Here is a 21,729-nt window from a genome sequence, read left to right as displayed (position 1 = left end):
ATTATGAAAATGTATCGATGACATATTAAAATATGATATGCATATAAACATATTATGCGTTTTGTAAAATTATCTATTTGCACAAACTATTCATTGCTATTATAATTATAAAAACGATGTACAAATTAAATTAAGCATTTTACTTTTTGAAAAATGTACAATATGGATTTGTTAAAAAAAAAATATCGATAAAATTTTCATCTAATTTTGTTTTAAAGTTCACTTTAGAAACCTTTTTTTTTACAAAATACAAAAAATAAAAAAACTTTATCATTTGTTTCAGCATGCGAGTAAGTTTTCATCAGAAATCGTAACAACATCTTTTTACTTTTATATTTAAAATTGTTGCAAACTTTTTGAATTTACATGATAGAAATCCTTGATAACCAGCTTTTGAAAGCTTTGTAACTGATTGAAAAGTTGAGGCTCTTGAAAAGGTATCAAAGATACCGGCTTACAACTTGATACGTTACACGCGCGTTTAGTCTTTATCAGTGACGCTCAAATCAAAATAGTAAGAAAGCCAACTAAGTATAAAGTTGAAGAGCATTGCAAACAGTTAATTCATAAAAACGTCTATATAGTTGATATTCATGTCAACACCAAAGTGCTGACTTTTATCCTGGTGATACAACCGGGGACCAAACGCCGCTGTGAATAAACCCAAGTCTTTAAGAGCTTCTAATTCATTCCAGACAAATATTCTGTTGAACATCATACAGATTTTCCGATCAATACCACAAATCTCAAGATTCAACGATTGCGCCTTAGATATGTCGAGTTTCAGTTCGGGCACGATCATACTGAGGATGAGGTATAATGACAAAAGGAGTGTTAATAAACACCTTATTAAACAATTGAGCCCAAAAAATAAACAGTTGTTAAGAAGAGTTGAAAATAAAAATTGCTCTGTGCAGTTACAATTGATTACTGTAAAAAAATATTTAAAAGGAAATGATTTCTGTCCAATTTAAATATGATATATCCTTTGTATCATGTATTTTAGTTAGATTTTGAACAAATTTCAATGTATTTGTACAAATTAATTTGAACCATACAAATTTTATCTTTAAATATATGTTTTCTTTCCAAATACTATCAAGACGCAGACTTGCAACACAACTGTTTCTGTTATCATACAACACTTTTTTTTCAAATTAACTTGTGTGTCTTGTAATTTGTTCACAATACATAACTATGCTCTAGCTTTATTTTTATACAAACTTACAAAACATCAAAATCCCAAAATGCACAGACTGGATTTGAGTAGTTAACCTGTAATAACATATGAAATTTAAAAAAAACCGACGATTTAAGATACTGTTTGGGTCATCAACTATTATTCGTTGTTTTCGATTACATGTGTCTCCCTTGTTGATCTTTTTTGTGCAATATTAATTTTTCACATGGGCACAATGAAAATTATTTCACATGTAATAAGAATTAGTATTAACTATAATTAAAAAACTTTAACAACAAAAAGGAACCATACTAAATAATCTGCATCTCCTCCCACTGTAACATTTTGATTTAAGGTTTTAAGGAAAAAAAACACGAAATATTTTGTAATCATGCAATTTTTGTGTGTCTGTAAATTCATACTTTTGAAAACAGTAGATTTATTAAATTAACAAATAGTTGATATTCATGGCAATACCGATGTTCAAATGAAAAAGGGCAGAAACCTAAAGGATCGTATAAACAAAACAAGTGCGATTCCGGATGCATTGACAGTGTTACCATCTTCCAATATGTATGTATAAAATGGCTATTATGACAACCTTACCCGTAAATGTTCAAATTTTACAACTAGCGGATGCTGTAATCTGGTAGGCGTAGGTTCTATAGAAAAGTCTATTACTATTGAGTTTACATCATAACTTCCATTCATAGCTGTAACAACACTGCAAAAAACGATGGGTTTCAGCACGTATTTTGAAAACTCCTTTTAAAAAATTATCTTTTTATTCATCGTAGGCATATACATATAGAGATGTAGATGTTCAAATATTTCGGCCTGGAGAATCACTATAGATACAGTAAATGTCGAATGCGCATATGTATTAGACCGCTAGTGTTTTTATAAGCAGATCTTGTATAGCAAGTGTATGTCAGTAGTTGGCATTATACTGAACCATAGGGATATTTTACCAAAACATCATATGCATGGCTCCGTAACGGGGAAAAAATAGAGAAAGCCAGTAAATAATTAACCGTTTTTGTCCATATTGTTAAAATGAATAGAATAATTTGAAGTATACAGACATGTATAAAGCTAAGTATTAGTTTGAATAATAGATATTATATGCATGAACCTCAGTTTAAGTGTAATTTAAAATAATGTTTTAAAGATATGTTTACCATAAATACAATTCGATTGATGCCACTGTTGCTTAACTTTAAATTTATAGTATACGATTTGTCGAGAATGTTACTTCGGTAACGGCTTCATCTAAATGATAAATCTTATTTTTGCTAATTCCAGATCATAAAATATGTAATTGTATAAAAGCTAATATAAAAAAGAAGATGTGGTATGATTGCTAATGAGACAACTGTCCACAAGAGACCAAAATGACACAGATGTTAACAACTATAGATCACCGCATGGCCTTCACCAATGAGCAAAGCCCATACCGCATAGTCAGCTATAAAGGGCCCCGAAATGACAACGTAAAACAATTCAAAGGCTGTTATCCTTTCTTGCAAAGTTAAACATTTTGGTATTGTTATTCCCGCACACATTTGAATTTTGACTGTCCAAACTTAAACGACAAAGTTTAAGGTTATCAGCATAGAAACCAGTTTTGTACGTTTTATCTCTTTCTTTTTGTTGTTCTAGAAACGCATTTCTTTTATTATGCTATCATATCTTTTTGTTTATATGTAGTCTATTGGATTTCAAGTATTGGAATGTATATTTCCAAGAGCGCAATCTTGGTTAAATGGGTTTATTTTCCTTAAATTTGAGTTTTTAAAATTGATTTTGTTTAATATGGTTATTGTCTAGTACACATAAATACATTTATATAAGAAAATATGTTGGACATACACATAGACAAACAACAAAACAAAAGACATCAAACGGCCTCTTAAATGTGAAAAGTCTAAATCGTCTCTAGTTTAAAAAACAATGTGTATTTGATGACCTTTGATGATACTTTTTTTTATTTTGCTTTTCTCGCGATCGTCTTTTTGCAATAACCTTTGTTTTATTTTATTTTGTAAAGACTGCTTATTGTTTTCCCCACAAGTTGTTCGATATCCTCTGCCTGTTATTTTATTCATTTCCAATCTGAGATGAGCTTACAATACTAATTAGACAAAAACGTACCCATCAGATATATAATATTGATGAAATAAAGTCGAAATATTTCTGTAATACGTTGCACTATATCCGACTGGTTTATGAACTGTCATAATAAAATACATATTGCAATATGATATAATTGTGGATTGTCAAACAATGAAAAGATAATGAATTAATGAAAAATAATATCTTAGTGTATTACTTTTCTCTGATGTGTTAAAACCCGCTGGATAGATGCTACTGGTGAAAGTTTCACTAGCCAAATAGTGAACAGTTTTGTGTTGTCATAAAATACAATTAATATGGTATTTTTGTAAATTTGCTGCTTAAAAAATATTTTAATAATCGAAAAACTGGTTTGTTTACCTGCAAACATATATTACTTTTCTAGTATTTGCCACAAATGTTCGAAATATTTGGTTTATATTTCTCTTAGATTAATTTTCATTTTACCACATATCTAATCCGAGCACCACTTATGCGGTTCTGAAGACAAAACGTGCATAAGGCTTTTCAAATTATTAGCCTTGTATCTTTAATGAGTTTATATAATATTGTAAAATATATGAACAGTTGTTAGATATCGAAGATTTGATATTAATTTGTCAAACTTAAAACATTGAAATGTCTGATATTCTATTAGAACCCTGTATCGTCAACATGATTACGAAACAAATATTGGTAAACGAGAATAGACTTGTTAATTGTTGTTTGACTTCTTGTGGTAAAGAGGGCGATACAATGTAATACCAAGAGGTCAACCAATAGCTACAAGCCGAATTTAAACAAATATCACCATGGTTAATACGATAGTATATAGACGAAAAGTTCAATAAGATACCTTAAAATACTTCACAAACAAAATAAAGATTAAGTAAAATCCGATAACCGGGCTGACTGCAAATGAAAACGAAACAAATATGTTGTTCTTAATGCATCGCAACACTTAACAAAATAAGTAATACAAAATTCAACATGTTTGATCTATTTTTTCCCTTTAATGTATCAACTTCGTTCAAGATTTGTTTCAATTGTTGTTCGTTAAAAAGTTGGAGATTTAGATTTCATGGGCATATTTAGTGATGTTTAATCGCATCTACCGCAGCTTTTGATATAGGAAAATAAAGGCAACAGTAGTATACCGCTGTTCAAAACTCATAAATCCATGGACAAAAAACAAGATCGGGATAACAAACTAAAACCGAGGGAAACGCATTAAATATAAGAGGAGAACAACGACATAACACTAAAATGTAACACACATAGACAAAATCCCACGAGAATAACAAATATAACATATATATATAACATCAACAATTGTTTGTACTTAACCCACATATTCTACATTTACAGCCATGGATGGCGTGATGGTGGGTAGATCAAATTAATCAAATGTAAGAAACCAAATAAAAACACACAAAGGATGATTAAATCAACTTTAGTTTTAAAAAATTCAATTGTTTAATAGGCGGTTATGGTTTAGGTAATTAAAAGACGAGATCAATATTTGCAGTCATGACGAAAAAACAGGTATACACATCAATCATATTTCTGAATGAAAACGGTCTTACCGAAAGGACATACTAATAGTTAACACTATATGTCAATTATTTCAACTAGGATAAACATACCTCCGAAGTTATCTTTACCTAACGTTACTTGATTTTTCGATTCTGTTATCCAGTTAGGTAGCTGCTGGGTTTTTATTGGAAAAGTTATATCTTTATACAAAACCTTCCCGACTTGAACGACTGCAAAGCAATTAATCGATAATATTCATATAATATCTTTAATGGAATTTTCGATCGTGGCTAACCTCTAACCTTTCGTTAGATTATATATATATATTAACACCTGTGTTGAAGTATTTCTTTTCGATCTAATCTTTAAGTTTATACCTAATTATTCTACATATACTTGCTTCTGTCCTGGAATTAAATAAGGAGGACAGATAATCGATCTCTGTTTAATATTTTCTTAACTAAGCTACTAAAGTAAGGACGATTTATATAAATGCTACTTGCTAATCTTGTATGTTGACCTCCAAATGACTATGGGCAATCTGTGTCATGCAATTGTTTGATGTTTACCAAACCTATTTATTCAAGATTTTTTGTTATTTCTTCAACTCACAATGTCTCTGAAAGTGGAGTAACACATCGAAAGGTTTGTTTGCATTGTGTTGGTGTCTAATTTACTAATAGTCCCTACCGACTTTACCTCATTTTTAGTTACCTAATTGGTCTTTCTGTACAGTCCTTTGAAATTCACTACTATTTACATTTGTATACGCTTTTGTGTACACTGTCACAGCCTTTGCAATTCTTGTTACACCCTTTAAATTCTAAATTAAATAAAACAATTATCAAATAAAAGACCTTTTTTAACATAATAATGATCATATCAATATAAGACTTGAACTGGCATCATGCGATTCAAATATCTTTTATTTCATATTTCTCTGTTAAGAAACGTATACACCAGTGCAAGTTTAATTCCTTACCGTTTTAGAAATTATAATAGATTGACAAAACTGCAGTCTACTTAAACAAAAGACAGAACAACATGTTTTCTGTGTAATTAAGAATAAAATAGTTTGTATTTACCAATTGTTTTAACTGCTCCCAGCTTGGAATATTCGTTTCTCTCAACAGGTTATCACAGGATGATACAAAGATCTTAGAAACAATACAATTACAAATGTTTGAATGAATTAGAACTTAAATATGTGCAAACTTTTGATTTTAATTTTTTTGAATGAATAAAGAAAGTGACAATATATATGGATACGCGTACTTTTTTAATTTTTTCTTTTATGTTTTTTTTTCCACATTTGTTGTGTGTTTGTTGGTTGTTGCTTAGTCATGTATGCTAAATCTAAATCTATTTATATTTATTTAAAGCCCCTGTTTTATATATGTATAGGTCATATTTATGATATATTTAACTAGTTTTTCAACTAAACATGTGACTATCTGTTCACCATAATAATTCGAAACAGTAGTCAAAGATGTATATCATTGTCAAGTCTCAAGGTTTACTATGGTTTTTTTTCTCATCTGTATAAAAAACCAAAAACATTTTTTCTCCAACATGTTAATAAATATTCTGTCTGTGCGTAACATAGCATAGAAAAAGAAAGTTATTGCAACTGGTCAACAATTTGTCTTTGGCATAAATGTACCCAAACTGGTCAAGGAAAATTCTATAACAATACATTTGTAAGGAAACAGTTTTCTTAGGGGGAAATACCACGTTCTACCAGTCTGTATCTGAGGCAAACGTCCATTTGTGATCAACTTTTTGTGGTTTTTTATTTCTTAGTAATTAACATGAATAGTCTTATTCTTTACCCGAAGACATCATTTTTATCAAGATTAACTTCAACTTCAAGCTTAAAAACCAATGCAGTTATCTTCTAAACTATATGAGTGTTCAATAATATAGTAAAATATTTAATTCCAACTGGTCAACAGACAAATTTGCGGTAAAACATGTACCGCCAAGTTGTCCACTGAGATATTGTTCTGCGTGAATGGAAAAGTTAGCTAATATGATTTATGACCGCCTGACACCTCCGTTGCATGGAATTAATAAGACGCCGAATAAAATCTTGAGGGATGTTGTTCCATTCCCTGAAAAGAGCTGTTCAGAGCTGAGCTAGCGTTTCCGGTGGATTTTGGCTATTTCAGATACGTCGTCCAAGTTCGTCCTAAAGATGTTCAATTGGTGATAAAAATAGAGACATTGTTGGCCGAATACACGAATATGGTTATTCTCCAAAAAGGTTATCAAAATGTGTGCCACGTGACAACGAGCGTTGTCCTGCTGAAAAACGTGATTTAAACGATATCTTCGGAAACGGGAGAGCAACTGGAACCAGAATTTCGTCCCTATACATTGTTGAATTTTGGTTACCAACGATGATTTTGAGCTCAGTGCGTTCCTGGTAGGTAATTCCGCCCCATAACATGATTCCGCCACCACCAAACCGATCTGTTTCCTGCACGCAAGCATCAGAAAATCGTTCATTGCGTCTCTGGTGGACCCTGACTCTGCCGTCGCTAAATTTCAAGTTGAATTCAGATTCATCATTCAAAAAAACCTGTCTCCATGTTTGCCTATTCCATCGAATCCGCACCCGTGTGACAATATGATGGGCTTAAAAAATATACAAATATATATATTTATTAGGGATGTCAAAAGATCTGAAATTTAATTCTCGGATACTCGGTCAAGATACTCGAGTACTCGCGAGTACTCGGATGAATCTTAAACCTCTATTGAAAAGTTGAGATTTAAGGTGGGATGCAGTGTTTTTGTTACATATAAAACTAACGTACTACAAACATTGCTCCTCTGTTTTTGTGTCAATTAAGCAATGAATTACCGACTGCCGTTTTCTACAAATAACCTATCATAATAGCAATTATTGTTTGTGTACGTGTTCATGAACCAAATTACAACAAAAAAAAAATATTTGCATATAAAGTCCGACAAAGTAGCCAATATATGTATCATCTGTTCATGAGGAGTTGGTATCTTTTATGATAGGTATTGTCCATTAATTTGGCAACAATAATATTGGACTTCAAATTACTTTTTTGTGTTGCTCAGTCTTCCCTTTTTGTACCATCGTTTGTCTGATTTTCTTTTTTTTTAAAGCCATGACGTTGTCAGTTTATTTTCGACTTTTGTTTTTTTTTTTTTAAATTAAACAATTATAGTTAAGCTTAAAATAACAGAGTGATTAAATTAATTTAAATGTACATCTCATACCAATCACGTTTACATAGAGGTCTTGATTAACAAACAAAGGTGAGTTTTATGGCTTGTGAGGAGTTAATTATTAATCCATGAAAGTGTTGATCCGTATACAAATACCGTTAAAAATGTCCCTAATCTGTTGCGTAGGGTTCACCGCCGGTCACTTTGATTTTGTTGTTATTTATAAATATGATCTGGTCAACAATTTCAGACGAAAGACTGTTTGACTTTCTATTTTTTGTTACAAGTAGTGCACATGAAAACATTCCCTCGGAAGGTAAGGACGTTGCTGATACTACTTTAACAAATAGTAGCCTCAGGATAAACATATCTATAATCTTAATTAATTGATTTTATTTAATATTACGAAGGGGATATTTCAACGGAACTAAAGTGAGTGGAAATGTGAAGAGAAAATATCTCAAAATGTATAACAGGCAAACGAGTATCCGAGTACTAAAACTGTACTCGAGTACTCGGCCTTCCGAGCGAGTACCCGAGTACTCGAGTACTCGTTGTCATCGCTAATATTTATATTTATATTTATGATTATATATTCTCAAAATGTTTATTAAATCGAATGAAGTAAATACAGGGGAATGTCTATTAAGAAAATCATAACCTTGTAAAAGGTTGTTCAATTGACCGCTATATTGCATATAACATGTTTACATGCAGACCAGGTGGTGACATGTTGCAATAACAATTTGTTAAAACACTGGACTTACGGGTATTCTTAAAACATCAATTTCCAGATTGGCCAAAACATGTCAATTAGAGTCAACCTAATTGATATGCATCCCTGTATCTTTTGAATTAAAACTATAAGAGTCAAATTTATAGAAACATTGACACTGTTTATTTTCTGTATATATACTTATGTATTTTACTGTATGAGGAGGAGACCATCCGTTATGAACACTGCTCCAGACGGGCATTAATACACTGCTATTCCAAATAACCATGTGTTGTGTTACATGTGGTTATTTTTGGTTAACCGTGACCAAAGGATATTAAGGTAAAGTGACTTTTTTATTTGATACTCTATATTTTATTTCTCAAAATGGCTAGACAAGATTTCAATGTAGGGTATGTTTTTCACAATTTAGAAACATGTGGTTCACTCAAAAGATATTTAAAAACGACATTAATTCCATTGAAAGCTTTGATGGTTCAAAATCAGACAAATTAGGAATAGAAGAGGGACGAAAGATACCAAAGGGACAGTCAAACTCATAAATCTAAAACAAACTGACTTAATTACGAAGGGATGATTTCAACTTCACCATTTGGAACTCTTGGTTTACTAGCTTCCTTGTGAGCAGCAACCCTCTATCAAGAAAATCATGATAGGAAATGCAAGCACGGGAATATCGTATCAATTGGGAGATATATACCCCGTATGCAGGTGCTGCTGGAATGTTGCTACTTAGAAATGGAAAGTTCACAATGGAAAGCTGAAATCATCTCTTTTGTCGTAAAGCTTTGTTTTCAACCGACCCTCATTGTCAATTTCTAGATGTAAGTCAAGATATGAGGCCGACTTAACTGTATCTGTAGTATCTTTTATCTCTAGCTCGATTGAATAGATGCGTTCCACATAGTTGTTTTTTTTTAATTTTGAATTATTTCGTGAAAGAGCATCATCTATATAGCGAAAAGAAGAGTTAAAGGATATTGTTAACTTCTTATCTTTCTTCCTAAGAAGTTCCTGCATGAAGTCAGCCTCATAATAATAAAAAAACAAGTCGGCAAGTAGAGGGGCACAGTTTGTTCCCATTGGAATGCCGACAGTCTGTTGAAAAAACACGTCCTCCGAACGTAACAAATATGTTGTCAATCAAAAAATCAAGCATCTTGATAATATCAGTTTCAGAGAATTTTCAAATAGGTGTATCAGATGTGAGCACAATTGTTCATGATCAAGATGCTGATTAACTCATTAAAAAAATGTTTTATTAAATAATGTTTTTTTTTTGCGAAAATGTAGATATTTATTTTTTTTAATGAATCAATGGTGAAAGTTTAATTTTTTAATGGATATTAGGTAATCATTATCATAAGGGTGAATGTACTTATAATAGGTATTTGATTGTTTTAGTCAATATAAAAGACTGGCAACTTTGGAAATAACGACATTTTCACTTGTTGGATTTAAAAGTTTAACCGGAACTTTCCTATTGTACGGTAAGGTAACAACAGATTTAGCTACAAGTAAACCTTTACCACACGAAAACTTGCTTTTGGAGCACACACCTTGTAGTCTCAATGTAATGTAATTCGTAACCCTAGCCCAAACAATAGTTTCTGTATTTGGTTCAAGGCTAAGTCGCTTATGAGTTTGAACATTTGTGGTATTCAACTGACATGACATTTTGCTAAAATCTAACACAACATCGTTTTTCATCAAATAATCCGTCCCTAGAATAAACAGGTGTAAAGTTACTGGGAGAATATGCACATCAATATCCATTTCCCCTCATGTCTCTATTTACAATTTAATTTTGGTCGTTCCCGTTACTTTAATTGTGTCATTATTGGCTAACCTAATTTCGGAACAATCCAACTGTTCAAATGCTAATTTTTGCTTGTCGGAAACAGAATCAAATAAAGATTTTGACATGATATTTATCGAACTTCCAGAGTCAACTAATGCAGCCACTTTCAACTGATCTAAATAAACATTTATGTACAAAAATTGATGCTTCTTATGTGAACTGAAGTCTATGAAGGCACTATCATAATCTATCCCGGACGACCGTTGCCTGTCTCCCGGGTTCTGTCGGTTTCCCGAATCAAACTGTGCGCAGAAATTTGCTGTATGCCCTTCCTGCTGGCATAACTGACATTTTGCAGTCGACGAACTTTGACCCATACCTTTCCAAAACCATTCACGCTGTCGGTGACCTCTACCTTGACATTTAAAACACGGTCCGGAAAAATATTACGGTCATTGTTGACTTGACGGCCATTCGCTGGATAATTATAATTGCGGTAAGGTGTATTTTGTCGGTCATTTGTAGCTTGTGGCTTATTCTGCACATTCACGCTTGATAACAGAGACGTTAATGTCTGTTTCTGATCCTTCATTTCGGATATTTCAGACGAAGCTGTAGGAGCCTCCGGAGAACTTTTGTCGGATTTCATTTCCTTTTGATTTTTTACAAGCTCGCTTAACTCCTGAATTTGTTGGGGCAAATCGCGAACTTCAGTATTTTGACCAGCTGCGGTTCTTCTATTATCATGAAATTTATTTTTGAACAATCCCGCGGCATTAACAGACTCGTCATGTTTTCTATAACCACATACTTCTACCATTTTTGCGGAAGCGAGGGCGTTTTGCATGTCTTGAGGCATTCCTGCACGGACAAAAAATGACATTTGCCTTAAATCAGAAATTTGCAAGACTGTTCTCACCGAAAAAAATATTTTGATGAACATGGCAAGACTGTTCTCACCAAAACATAATTGTACACTCATACATTCACTTTATTTCTAGACCAAGGAACAATGTTACTAGCAACGCAAAATTCTCTTTATTTACAGTTTTATTAATAACACATTGTATATACACACAAAAGACTGTTTATTATGCACAGTCGGTCATCACTCGTCGACAAATTCTCAACAGCCATATTAAGTCTCGCAAATAAAAATTTTTATAATTCAGTGTACAATAGTTATCAAAGGTACCAGGATTATAATTTAGTACATCAGACGCGCGTTTCGTCTTCATAAGACTCATCAGTGACGCTCATATCAAAATATTTATAAAGCCAAACAAGTACAAAGTTGAAGAGCATTGAGGACCCAAAATTCCAAAAAAATGTGCCAAATACGGCTAAGGTAATCTATGCCTGGGATAAGAAAATCCTTAGTTTTTTCGAAAAATTCAAAGTTTTGTAACAGGAAGTTATTAAAATGACCACATTATTGATATTCATGTCAACACCGAAGTGTTGACTACTGGGCTGGTGATACCCTCGGAGACGAAACGTCCACCAGCAGTGGCATCGACCCAGTGGTGTAAATAGTTATCAAAGGTAACAGGATTATAATTTAGTACGCCAGACGTGCGTTTCGTCTTCATAAGACTCATCAGTGACGCTCATATCAAAATATTTATAAAGCCGAACAAGTACAAATTTGAAGAGCATTGAGGATCCAAAATTCCAAAAAATTGTGCCAAATACGGCTAAGGTAATCTATGCCTGGGATAAGAAAATCCTTATTTTTTTCGAAAAATTCAAGGCGTTTGTAGGATATTTCATCTGACCCCTTTATCTACTTAGAGTCATACCAACAGCAGCAGGCAAATATATTATTTGGTACCGATGTCAAAATGGTGACCTTGAAATGTTTGTCTCAGTTTCAATTTTCATAACCACGTGTAAAATAATTTGTACCGATCACAGCCCCGTAAATGTCTCAATTTTACATTATTTTTAGGGACCTCCACCATTCTGTATCCTTGGGGGACTTTGTATATTAAGGACACATATAATAACGAATAAGATAGTTTTTTGTTGTAATATTTTGCACTCAAATAAAAATAACGTCTGCTACCCTCATCGACAAGAAAAAGAGAGAGTTAATATCAGTCCGGAATTTACAAGAAAAAGAGAGAGTTAATATCTGTCAGGATACGGAATAACCCTTTACGATTCCGGAGTGATACAGATACCAGACTGTGAACTAGCAACCATTATTCATAACGAAAATATGTATATAACACCGTGTCCATTAAAGTCGCGCCATCCTGTGACGCTGCGCTAGGATATGTCCCTTCAATGGACGACGAGCTCTTAGACTAACTTGACGCAATCGGTTACGAACTGTTTGAGCAGATATTATGTTGTTACGTCTTCTGTATGTTTGTTGTGCAGTTTTTGACGCGTTCACAAATCGATTCCGGAGATGAATGATACGGACGTGTCTGTCTTGACGTAACGTCGTCTCACGTGTCCTGCAACTACGGGGGCGATCATTTGTTGTGCTAGTTTCTCTAAGACGAGTCTTAAGCCTTTCAATAGTCTTTCTAGAGACATTCAATTGATTTGCAACCTGCACTTGAGTCATTCTTGCTGCCAACATCCCAATAGCTCATTCTTTCTCATTTTGGCGTAGACGGGGCATTTCTTTACGTGTAACTTTTTCAATTTTTTAATGCGACCTTTTGTTAACAATCGTGTTCGACACAATAAATGACAAAAGGACAACTTGATTCCAACTCTATACAGGTAAATTTTTTTTTTTAAATGGTTATTTGTTTGAAATAAGAAAATGACGTCACGTCATTTCCGATATTTTTATAAATGAGTAAATTTGATAGATAAATCATTCAGGTTACTAGTTTTATGAAAACATTTGAAATCAATATATGTGATATTTTGAAATTAAAAACCAATGTATCGTTTTTTTGTTGTTTGTTTTTTTTTGCCTAGTTTATATACCTCCAGCTGGTCAACTGATAAATTAGCTGTACGCTCCTCAATAAAATAAGCAATATTATCCAGTATCTCAGACGATATTTCCAGTTCCCCAGATGTCAAGTCTTCCCGTTTGTCTGTTATATTGTTTAAGTCAAGAAGAATACTGTTAACATCTTTTATCTCTACTCCATTTTTCAATAATTCCGACTACAAAATGGAAAAAAAATATTTGTCTATTATGTTTGTACTAGAAATATGTATAGTATTCAATATTCTTATATTTGCTCTAATTGAATTAGTGGATTCAAATAATAAACAAAATCAAATTGAAGAATTGATGTTCATACAAAAGTTTGTTATCCTGCTGCAAATGCTGTCGCTAGCTAGACATCTAGTTTTAGAAAATTGCCGTGAGAACACTGTGACTTGTTAATATCTAAATATCGAGTTGTGCTTTGATTGCTAAATAGAAAATAATCCATCAAAGATCAAACTGGTACTATATTAACAACTTAATAGTAGTTAAGGACAGTTTTTGTTGTTTATATTAAATCATTTCCTCTAAAATTATTTACCTTTGGTTAATTTCATCAGTATACATGTAATTAGATTTATTTTATTTTCATGGTAAGTGATATTAAATTTGTTAAATGGATCGGATTTTTTTTCCAGATTTCAATGATTTGTGAAGGTTATTTTTAATTGATATCGTTTGGTCTTGAGCAATGTTTGGAACCACTGTATTTACATAACCATGTCATCGAATTTGATAGGTTTTGAATAGTACAGCCATTAATACTCGGAACTTGATGAAATATATACCTCTTGGGATGTATTTTATTCTTTTGAAACAGCCAATGGTGAAATAATTCTTTTATGCTACGCATACACACATATAGTGGACTGAAAACTGGTACTTGACACAGTTTGCGTGCAACTCGATGTTCATCATCATTCAAAATAATCAAGTGTAAATTATGACGACGTTTACCATTTAATTCTGGTCTTTTTTAAGTACCATACTTGACCTTTTCCCGAATGTTACTGTTTTGCTGAGTATGAATTCGCGTTTCGTTAAGACGTGTAATTTGTAATTCTGATTGGATATTGTTTTTCGTTTTTAGTTAATTCTTTATATTCGTATGTAAAAGTAAAGATCATTATTCACCCAGTTCATTTATAAGATTTTAGTTTAAAGCAAATATATGCACAAAATTTATTTGTGTTACAGTTTGATTTAGAAGAAATAGTTGGATAATAGAATTTATTATACAATTACTAACACAGCTCTATATTAACATTCTTATAATTGTTGTAACCTACTTCAAATAACATAATTACAAACCTAATCTCAAAATATTTCGATTTTGTTTTAATTAACATGTGACATACCTTTTTATGGCGTTGATATATTCGTATAACGCACAGTTCGTAAATCTATTATGATGTTTTTTGTGTAATGTTTAAAGTTGATTTTATATACTCATTGTTATTCTGTGGTTAACATGATGAAATATACAATTATATTATTTATTCGTGTATTTGTCTCTCCTTGGTGTTCTTGCATTTATTTGTACTATATTCCTGTCATGTAATGTTGTCATTTTAGCGGGGTAGATTTTGCATTGCAATAAGGCGCGATGTTTGGCTATCCATAAAACCAGATTCAACCCACTGTTTTACTTGAAATGACCTGTACCAAGTCAGGAATATGGCAGTTGTTATCTAATAGTTCGTTCTATGTATGTTGCAATGAAGTTTGTTTTGTTGCGCTATAGTTTTTTTTTTATGTTTTGTTTTTGTTATTTTTCTGTAATAGCTGATGGGTTTCCTCGGTTTTATGACTTTTGAACGGCAGTATACTTCTGTTGGCTATATTTAACTCGTTGATTGATTAATTTCGCAACATTCCGAGCAATATGATACGAAATACCTCGTCATGCAAGAAATAAATAACAGGCTATAAGAAAAACGAAATATTTATATTTATACCTGTAAGGTCAGATTTAAAAGATCATTGGATATGCATGTACTGTAATTTGGTTCTTCCCATTCACCATAAATGTTACAAAATCGAGATGTTGTACCTATAAAATCAAAATAATTGTCATATTCAATGTTCAATTTAAAATCCAGTTTTGAATCGTTTTGTGTTCGATCTTTCTTCTTTTTATCAATCCGTCGTACTTCGCTGAACATTTTTGCTACTTATACCTTTTCTCTATTTTTCATGATAAAAATCAATAAAATTTCAGAAAAATTAACTATTTTGGACAGTAAGCATATAATGGGTAGTCCAATTTGACTGAAATTTCATAGCAGATAGATTTTGAATTATTTTTTTTTTCGCTTTAACGTCCTTTTGCTCTAACTGCGATACTTTTTGAGATAAAAGCCAAAACTCCTAAAAGGGTCAATAGACAAGTTTTGTAATAAAATTGATTGTAGATCTAACTTTGCTGAACATTTTTGCTGTTTACAGTATCTAATTCTTAAATTATATTCAATACAATAACCAATCAACTGGACAGTTTCCTTCAAATTACCAGTTTAGTGGCGGACTGAAAATTGAAAGCTGATAGATCTTAACGTATTTAAAAAATTGGTTACCCCTCGACAGATTTGTTCTAAATGCATTAGTTTTTTTTTTTAGATATAAACTAAAACGGCATTTGACCACTATGTTCAATTTTAGCCATGCTGGCATGTAAGTTAAAGGATAAAAACTTCGAATACAATTCATCTACCAGATACACTAAAAAAACATTCAGTTGAAGATATTTTGCCTAGGTGTTTCAGAGGTGAAGATTCTGGAAATAGTTTACGACGACGACAACGACAGACGACCACAGATCTATCTATAATATTGCATAATCTCACATGGCTCTTTCTAGTCCGAGATTACTCTGACGTCCAACGGCTGTTTTGCCAGACAAGCTGGGGCCATGGGACGTCAGAGCCCGTCCCATATCAAAAAGTGGATATTTGTCCACCCAAAATAGATGCGCTGCTTCGTCGTTTCTGGTGCCGATTGAGGGCCTTGGACTATATAAATCAAGCATCAATCTGTTCATTTTTCATTTATTTCTTCATTTATGTAAGTTTCACCTACCTGCCAACCTTTATTTTTCCATATTCTAACAGTTTTCACAGAGACCCATCGATTTCTGCATTTTGACTTTCACTTTCAAATGGACGTCAAGTTACGAGAGAGTTCGTGGCCTCGAGACTCAAATATGCAAATCTTTATTATTTTCACCTCCTTTATAGGAGATCGATGTTTAACATTAAGAAGCCAACCACGATTTTTAACCTCCTTTAAAGGAGATCGGTAGTAAGCATTTAGTTCCGACCACGATAATAATCGGAAGCTCTCGGACATTTAGATAACTTGCATCGGAAATGAACGAAGTGTTACATTATGGTCATTTGCACTGTTTTCTCGTGGTCACGTGATAATCTTTGAAAATGAAAGTCAAAATGCAGAAACCGATGGGTCTCTGATGAGATGAGATAAATGAAAAATAAACAGTTTGATGCCCGATTTATATAATTCCAAGGCCCTCAATCGGCACCAGAAGCGACGAAGCAGCGCATCTATTTTGGGTGGGCAAATATCCACTTTTTGATATGGGATGAGCTCTGGCGTCCCACGGCCCTAGCTTGTCTGGCAAAACAGCCGTTGGACGTCAGAGTAATCTCAGACTAGGCTCTTTCGGACCAGGTTAGCTAAAAAGGAAAGAATAATGTGAATGACTGTTTTTGGGTGGGGGTTTTTTCGGCACTAAATCAACATACAAACTAAATTAAGATAAACAATATCTCAGCATTGAACAACGTCATATTTTTCTCGGACTGTTAATGACGTCTTTATACTGAATTCATTGGATCTGCTTTGATTGATATTTAAGTCTTATGATAATGATTTTATACAACCGGTTTTTGGTTTTGAGCTTATAAAAATCGGAGAGAATCATTGCATTTTATGTTGGCAATGACTTCTTTCCATGAATGAAATAAACAGGTAATTTTATTCTCTTTAATACTGTCCCTCCTGTATATAACACATGTTCCAGACCTTATGAGTATTTGTACCATACGCGTATGGCCATGACCCTCTGCATACAAACTTATTTGGTTTGAACATTCGCGTATGGTATTGTAATATGGTGTTCATCTGTGTATTTCTGTGTCCTGAATGCTCTTGCATTTATTTGGATTGTATTCCTGTCATGAAATGTTGTGATTGCAGTGTTATATGTAACATTACAAATAAAGCACAAGGTTTGGCTAGCCACAAAACCAGGTTCAACCCACCATTTTTTCTTAACATTTCCTGTACAAGTTCAGGAAAATGGCAGTTGTTATTTTATATTTTGTCTTGTGTGCGTGGCACTGTCGTTTGTTTTTTGCTGCACTTCACTGTTTCTGTTTTTTCGTTGTTTTCTTCTTATAGTTGTTGCTTTTCACGCGGTTTTAGTTGTAACGCATATTTGTTTTCTCTCAATCATTTTCTGACTTTCGAACAGCGATAAACTACGTTTGCCTTTATTTAGGTAGTTATGATTAAGAATGTTGAAAATATGTCTGATAAATAAATAGAAAATCATTGTTACATGATTTACTCAATAAAATGATTAGTACTTACAAGTAAGTATTATTGTAAAATATATTTACATCTTCATTATCGATTTTCCGTACAAGAGGCAAGCTGTTGACTTCCGAAAATAACTCCAATAAATATTTAAATGAATTATTACATAACTAGTCAAATAGATATAGGAACATGTGGTGTGAGTGTCAATGAGACAACTTTCCATCCAAATAACAATTTAAAAAAGTTAACCATTATAGGTGTCAATGTACGGCCTTCAACACGGAGAGTTGGCTCACACCGAACAACAAGCTATAAAGGTTCCTAAAATTACTAGTTCAAAACCATTCAAACGGGAAAACCAACGGTCTAATCTATATAAATAAAAAACGAAAAACGAGAAACACGTATAAATTACATTAACAAACGACAACTACTGTACATCAGATTCCTGACTTAGGACAAATGCCTTACTCACAGGAAATTTGATCAGTGAACGTTCTTTAAATCTTTTTCTTTAATTGTTTTGGTGTTTAGTTTGCTTTTATCAAATTGTTCTTAAAAATTCTATATTGTTGTAATCATTAACTGTGTTCTTGTACCTATTCATACGATTTAACAATAACATAACATCGTATGAGTAGGAGCAAGAACAATTAAAAAAAGAAGCAGAAAGAAGAAGAAGAAAAGCCTCTTTTTCACCGAGCGGAGTTTGTGAAAAACTCAAGTATGAGGTCAAATCCGTATCGGAAGAAGAAGACAAAATGTTGTTTCTAGAATAATATTCACGATACGAAAATAGAATAGGTCCAAGCTCAAAAACATATGAGGTTTCAGTTTCGGCCGAATTTCGACATGACAAGGTTTAACACAACCACATCAAAGCTCAAGGCTTCTTCTGAACACTTGCAGGTCCCTACTATGTATTGGCTACCTAAACTTCACAAAAAACCATTTAAATATCGTTTCATCTCGGCATCCAGTAAGTCTTCTACAACTAATCTTTCAGTGCTCTTAACTAGTTCATTAACTACTATTTGACTGTCCCTTTGGTATCTTTCGTCCCTCTTTTAAAGAGCTTATCATAAACTATTGTAATAAAATGTATGAACATAGTGTTATAAACCATTTTTGGAGTGTAAAAAATTCTTTCGATGTTTTAGATAAATTACGTGCTTTTGATGGTCCTTTTGATTCTGTTAATAGTTTTGATTTTTCTACTCTTTACACTACACTTCCACACTATCTTATTAAACAGAAGTTTTCCTATTTAATTAAATGGTCGTTTGGTAAAGCTGAAAGTAGATATATTTGCTGCAACTCATTTAAAGCCTTCTTCTCTAATGAGAAAGGTAAATATGCTAAATATACTTACTGGAGGTGTGATGAGATGATTGAAGCTGTTAATTTTCTCCTTGATAATATGTATGTACGTTTCGGCAGCAAAGTTTATCAACAGATTGTAGGTATCCTCATTGGCACTAATTGTGCCCCTTTAATAGCAGACTTTCTGTTACGAATCACAGTTTATGACTAAACGCAGTAAAGACCCGTCGAAATTGCATTTAATTGATAAATTCAACAACAATTACCGTTATCTTGATGATATTTTTTCGTTAAATAATCAAGATTTTTTTCAAAATACTGCTGAAATTTACCATAAGGAACTTACTTTAAATAAATCAAATTTATTCGGTAATAACTGTCCTTTCCTGAATTTAGATATTTCGGTTTTAAACGGGAAACTCCACACTTAAATTTGCGACAAAAGAGACGATTTTTCGTTCCCTATTGTTAATTTTCCATTTTTAGATGGTGATGTTCCTTTGGCACCATCTTACGGTGTTTATATTTCACAACTTGTTCGCTATGACCGTGTCTGTTGTGACGTTTTTAATTTTAACAAACGCAACCTATGTATTACTGGTAAATTATTAAACCAGGGATATCGTTACCATAGATTACTTTAAAAACCTTTACTAAATTTTTCCATAGATATAAAGATTTGGTTTTGAAGTTTGGTTGTACCTGTAGAAAACTTATTTCAAACGGGATAGCACATCCTCATTTTTACAGGAATGGTGTTAACCGTGCCCGGAAATTTAAAAATGATCCATGTAAACTTGTCGCTCCTTTAAATAAACTTATTCTAAAAGGATACACTGCAATAATATCATTGAATATTGTTTTTATTGGTATAAACATTGATTTTGTTATCAGTAAATTAAAAGCCAACTAAATATTACTAGTATGTTATATACATATACATATTCATGGATCTACAATCTGTCGATACCTGGGACTTGGCATTGCACAAGGTCATGTTTTTCTCTGGCTGTTTATGACGTCTTTACACTAAATCCATTGGATGTTGGATGTGTACGGATTGATAGTTTAGTCTAAGATGCATGATTTTTTAAGTAGTTGTTAGTGGCTTTGAACTAGCTGTCAGATAACTGCGAGTACTCTCAGATCTGTTCATTGTGTCTTTTTGTGTCGGGATGTATAAGTACCCGGCCACGTACGTCCACTTGTATTTTTTTCCATCTGATGAGTTAAGCCTTTTTCAACTGATTTTTATAGTTCGTTCTTATGTTGTACTGTTATACCACTGTCCCAGGTTAGGGGGAGGGTTGGGATCCCGCTAACATGTTTAACCCCGCCACATTATTTGTGTATGTGCCTGTCCCAAGTCAGGAGCCTGTAATTCAGTGGTTTTCGTTTGTTTATGGGCTACATATTTGTTTTTCGTTCATTTTTTTACATAAATAAGGCCGTTAGTTTTCTCCTTTCAATTGTTTAATAAGTTATCAAAAGTACCAGGATTATAATTTTATACGCCAGACGCGCGTTTCGTCTACATAAGACTCATCAGTGACGCTCAGATCAAAATAGTTCAAAAAGCCAAATAAATACAAAGTTGAAGAGCATTGAGGACCCAAAATTCAATTTTAACATTGTCTTATCGGGGCCTTTTATAGCTGAGTATGCGGTTTGGGCTTTGCTGATTGTTGAAGGCCGTATGGTGACCTATAGTTGTTAATGTCTGTTTCATTTTGGTCTTTTGTGGATAGTTGTCTCATTGGCAATCATACCACTTCTTTTTTTTTATATTGATTAAATTTCAAAAGTTTAAGCGAATACACAGATGCACCAATGCTCAAACAATATGTAAAACATTAAGTTTTGTGCAAGGAAGTAGAAATGATTCGAAAAATACCGATATGGTTTAATTACTCATATGTACTGGCCCGTTCATAAACAAACGAATGTAATGCTCATATAGTCATAATAATACGGGTATTGTAAAAATTATCGTATGATCCTCTACACATCCAACCAACTACGGATCACAATGAAACAAAACATAGAAACTCGCCTCTTAGTATGGCCACAGATCCCAATTAATTCCTCTGTTAGTTCTTGTCGCATTAAAACAAAATTAGCCGCTTGTTTTTGTCAAAACCTTTTATATGTGTAATGTACAGTACAATTCCAAACATATATTCAAATTGCATTTTACATTTTGCAAATTAAGTCTAACCAAATCCAAACCTTCATAAAGAAGTCAAGAGATGTTCCGTTAACTGTAAATATTATACTAATCACTCTTTCAATATCATAAT

General features: G+C 32.8%; 1 protein-coding gene across 1 annotated transcript in view; it reads right to left on the bottom strand.

The window, feature by feature from the left end:
* The window catches only part of LOC139491015 (cadherin EGF LAG seven-pass G-type receptor 1-like), a 115,613-nt gene that overhangs the window by 28,299 nt on the left and 65,585 nt on the right, over positions 1 to 21,729 (bottom strand). Inside the window, exons 10-17 of the mRNA XM_071278257.1 lie at positions 15,502 to 15,596; positions 13,531 to 13,716; positions 5,917 to 5,988; positions 5,546 to 5,654; positions 4,942 to 5,061; positions 3,335 to 3,413; positions 1,787 to 1,904; positions 1,229 to 1,275 (exon numbers count right to left, since the gene is read on the bottom strand). Of these exons, the coding sequence (XP_071134358.1) occupies positions 1,229 to 1,275; positions 1,787 to 1,904; positions 3,335 to 3,413; positions 4,942 to 5,061; positions 5,546 to 5,654; positions 5,917 to 5,988; positions 13,531 to 13,716; positions 15,502 to 15,596 (826 nt within the window). The remainder of the gene's footprint in view (positions 1 to 1,228; positions 1,276 to 1,786; positions 1,905 to 3,334; positions 3,414 to 4,941; positions 5,062 to 5,545; positions 5,655 to 5,916; positions 5,989 to 13,530; positions 13,717 to 15,501; positions 15,597 to 21,729) is intronic.

The sequence above is a fragment of the Mytilus edulis genome, chromosome 10 (assembly GCF_963676685.1).
Source record: "Mytilus edulis chromosome 10, xbMytEdul2.2, whole genome shotgun sequence".
Classification (NCBI taxonomy): domain Eukaryota; kingdom Metazoa; phylum Mollusca; class Bivalvia; order Mytilida; family Mytilidae; genus Mytilus; species Mytilus edulis.
Note: the sequence above shows the minus strand (reverse complement) of the source record. Positions and strands in the feature narration are given on the sequence as shown.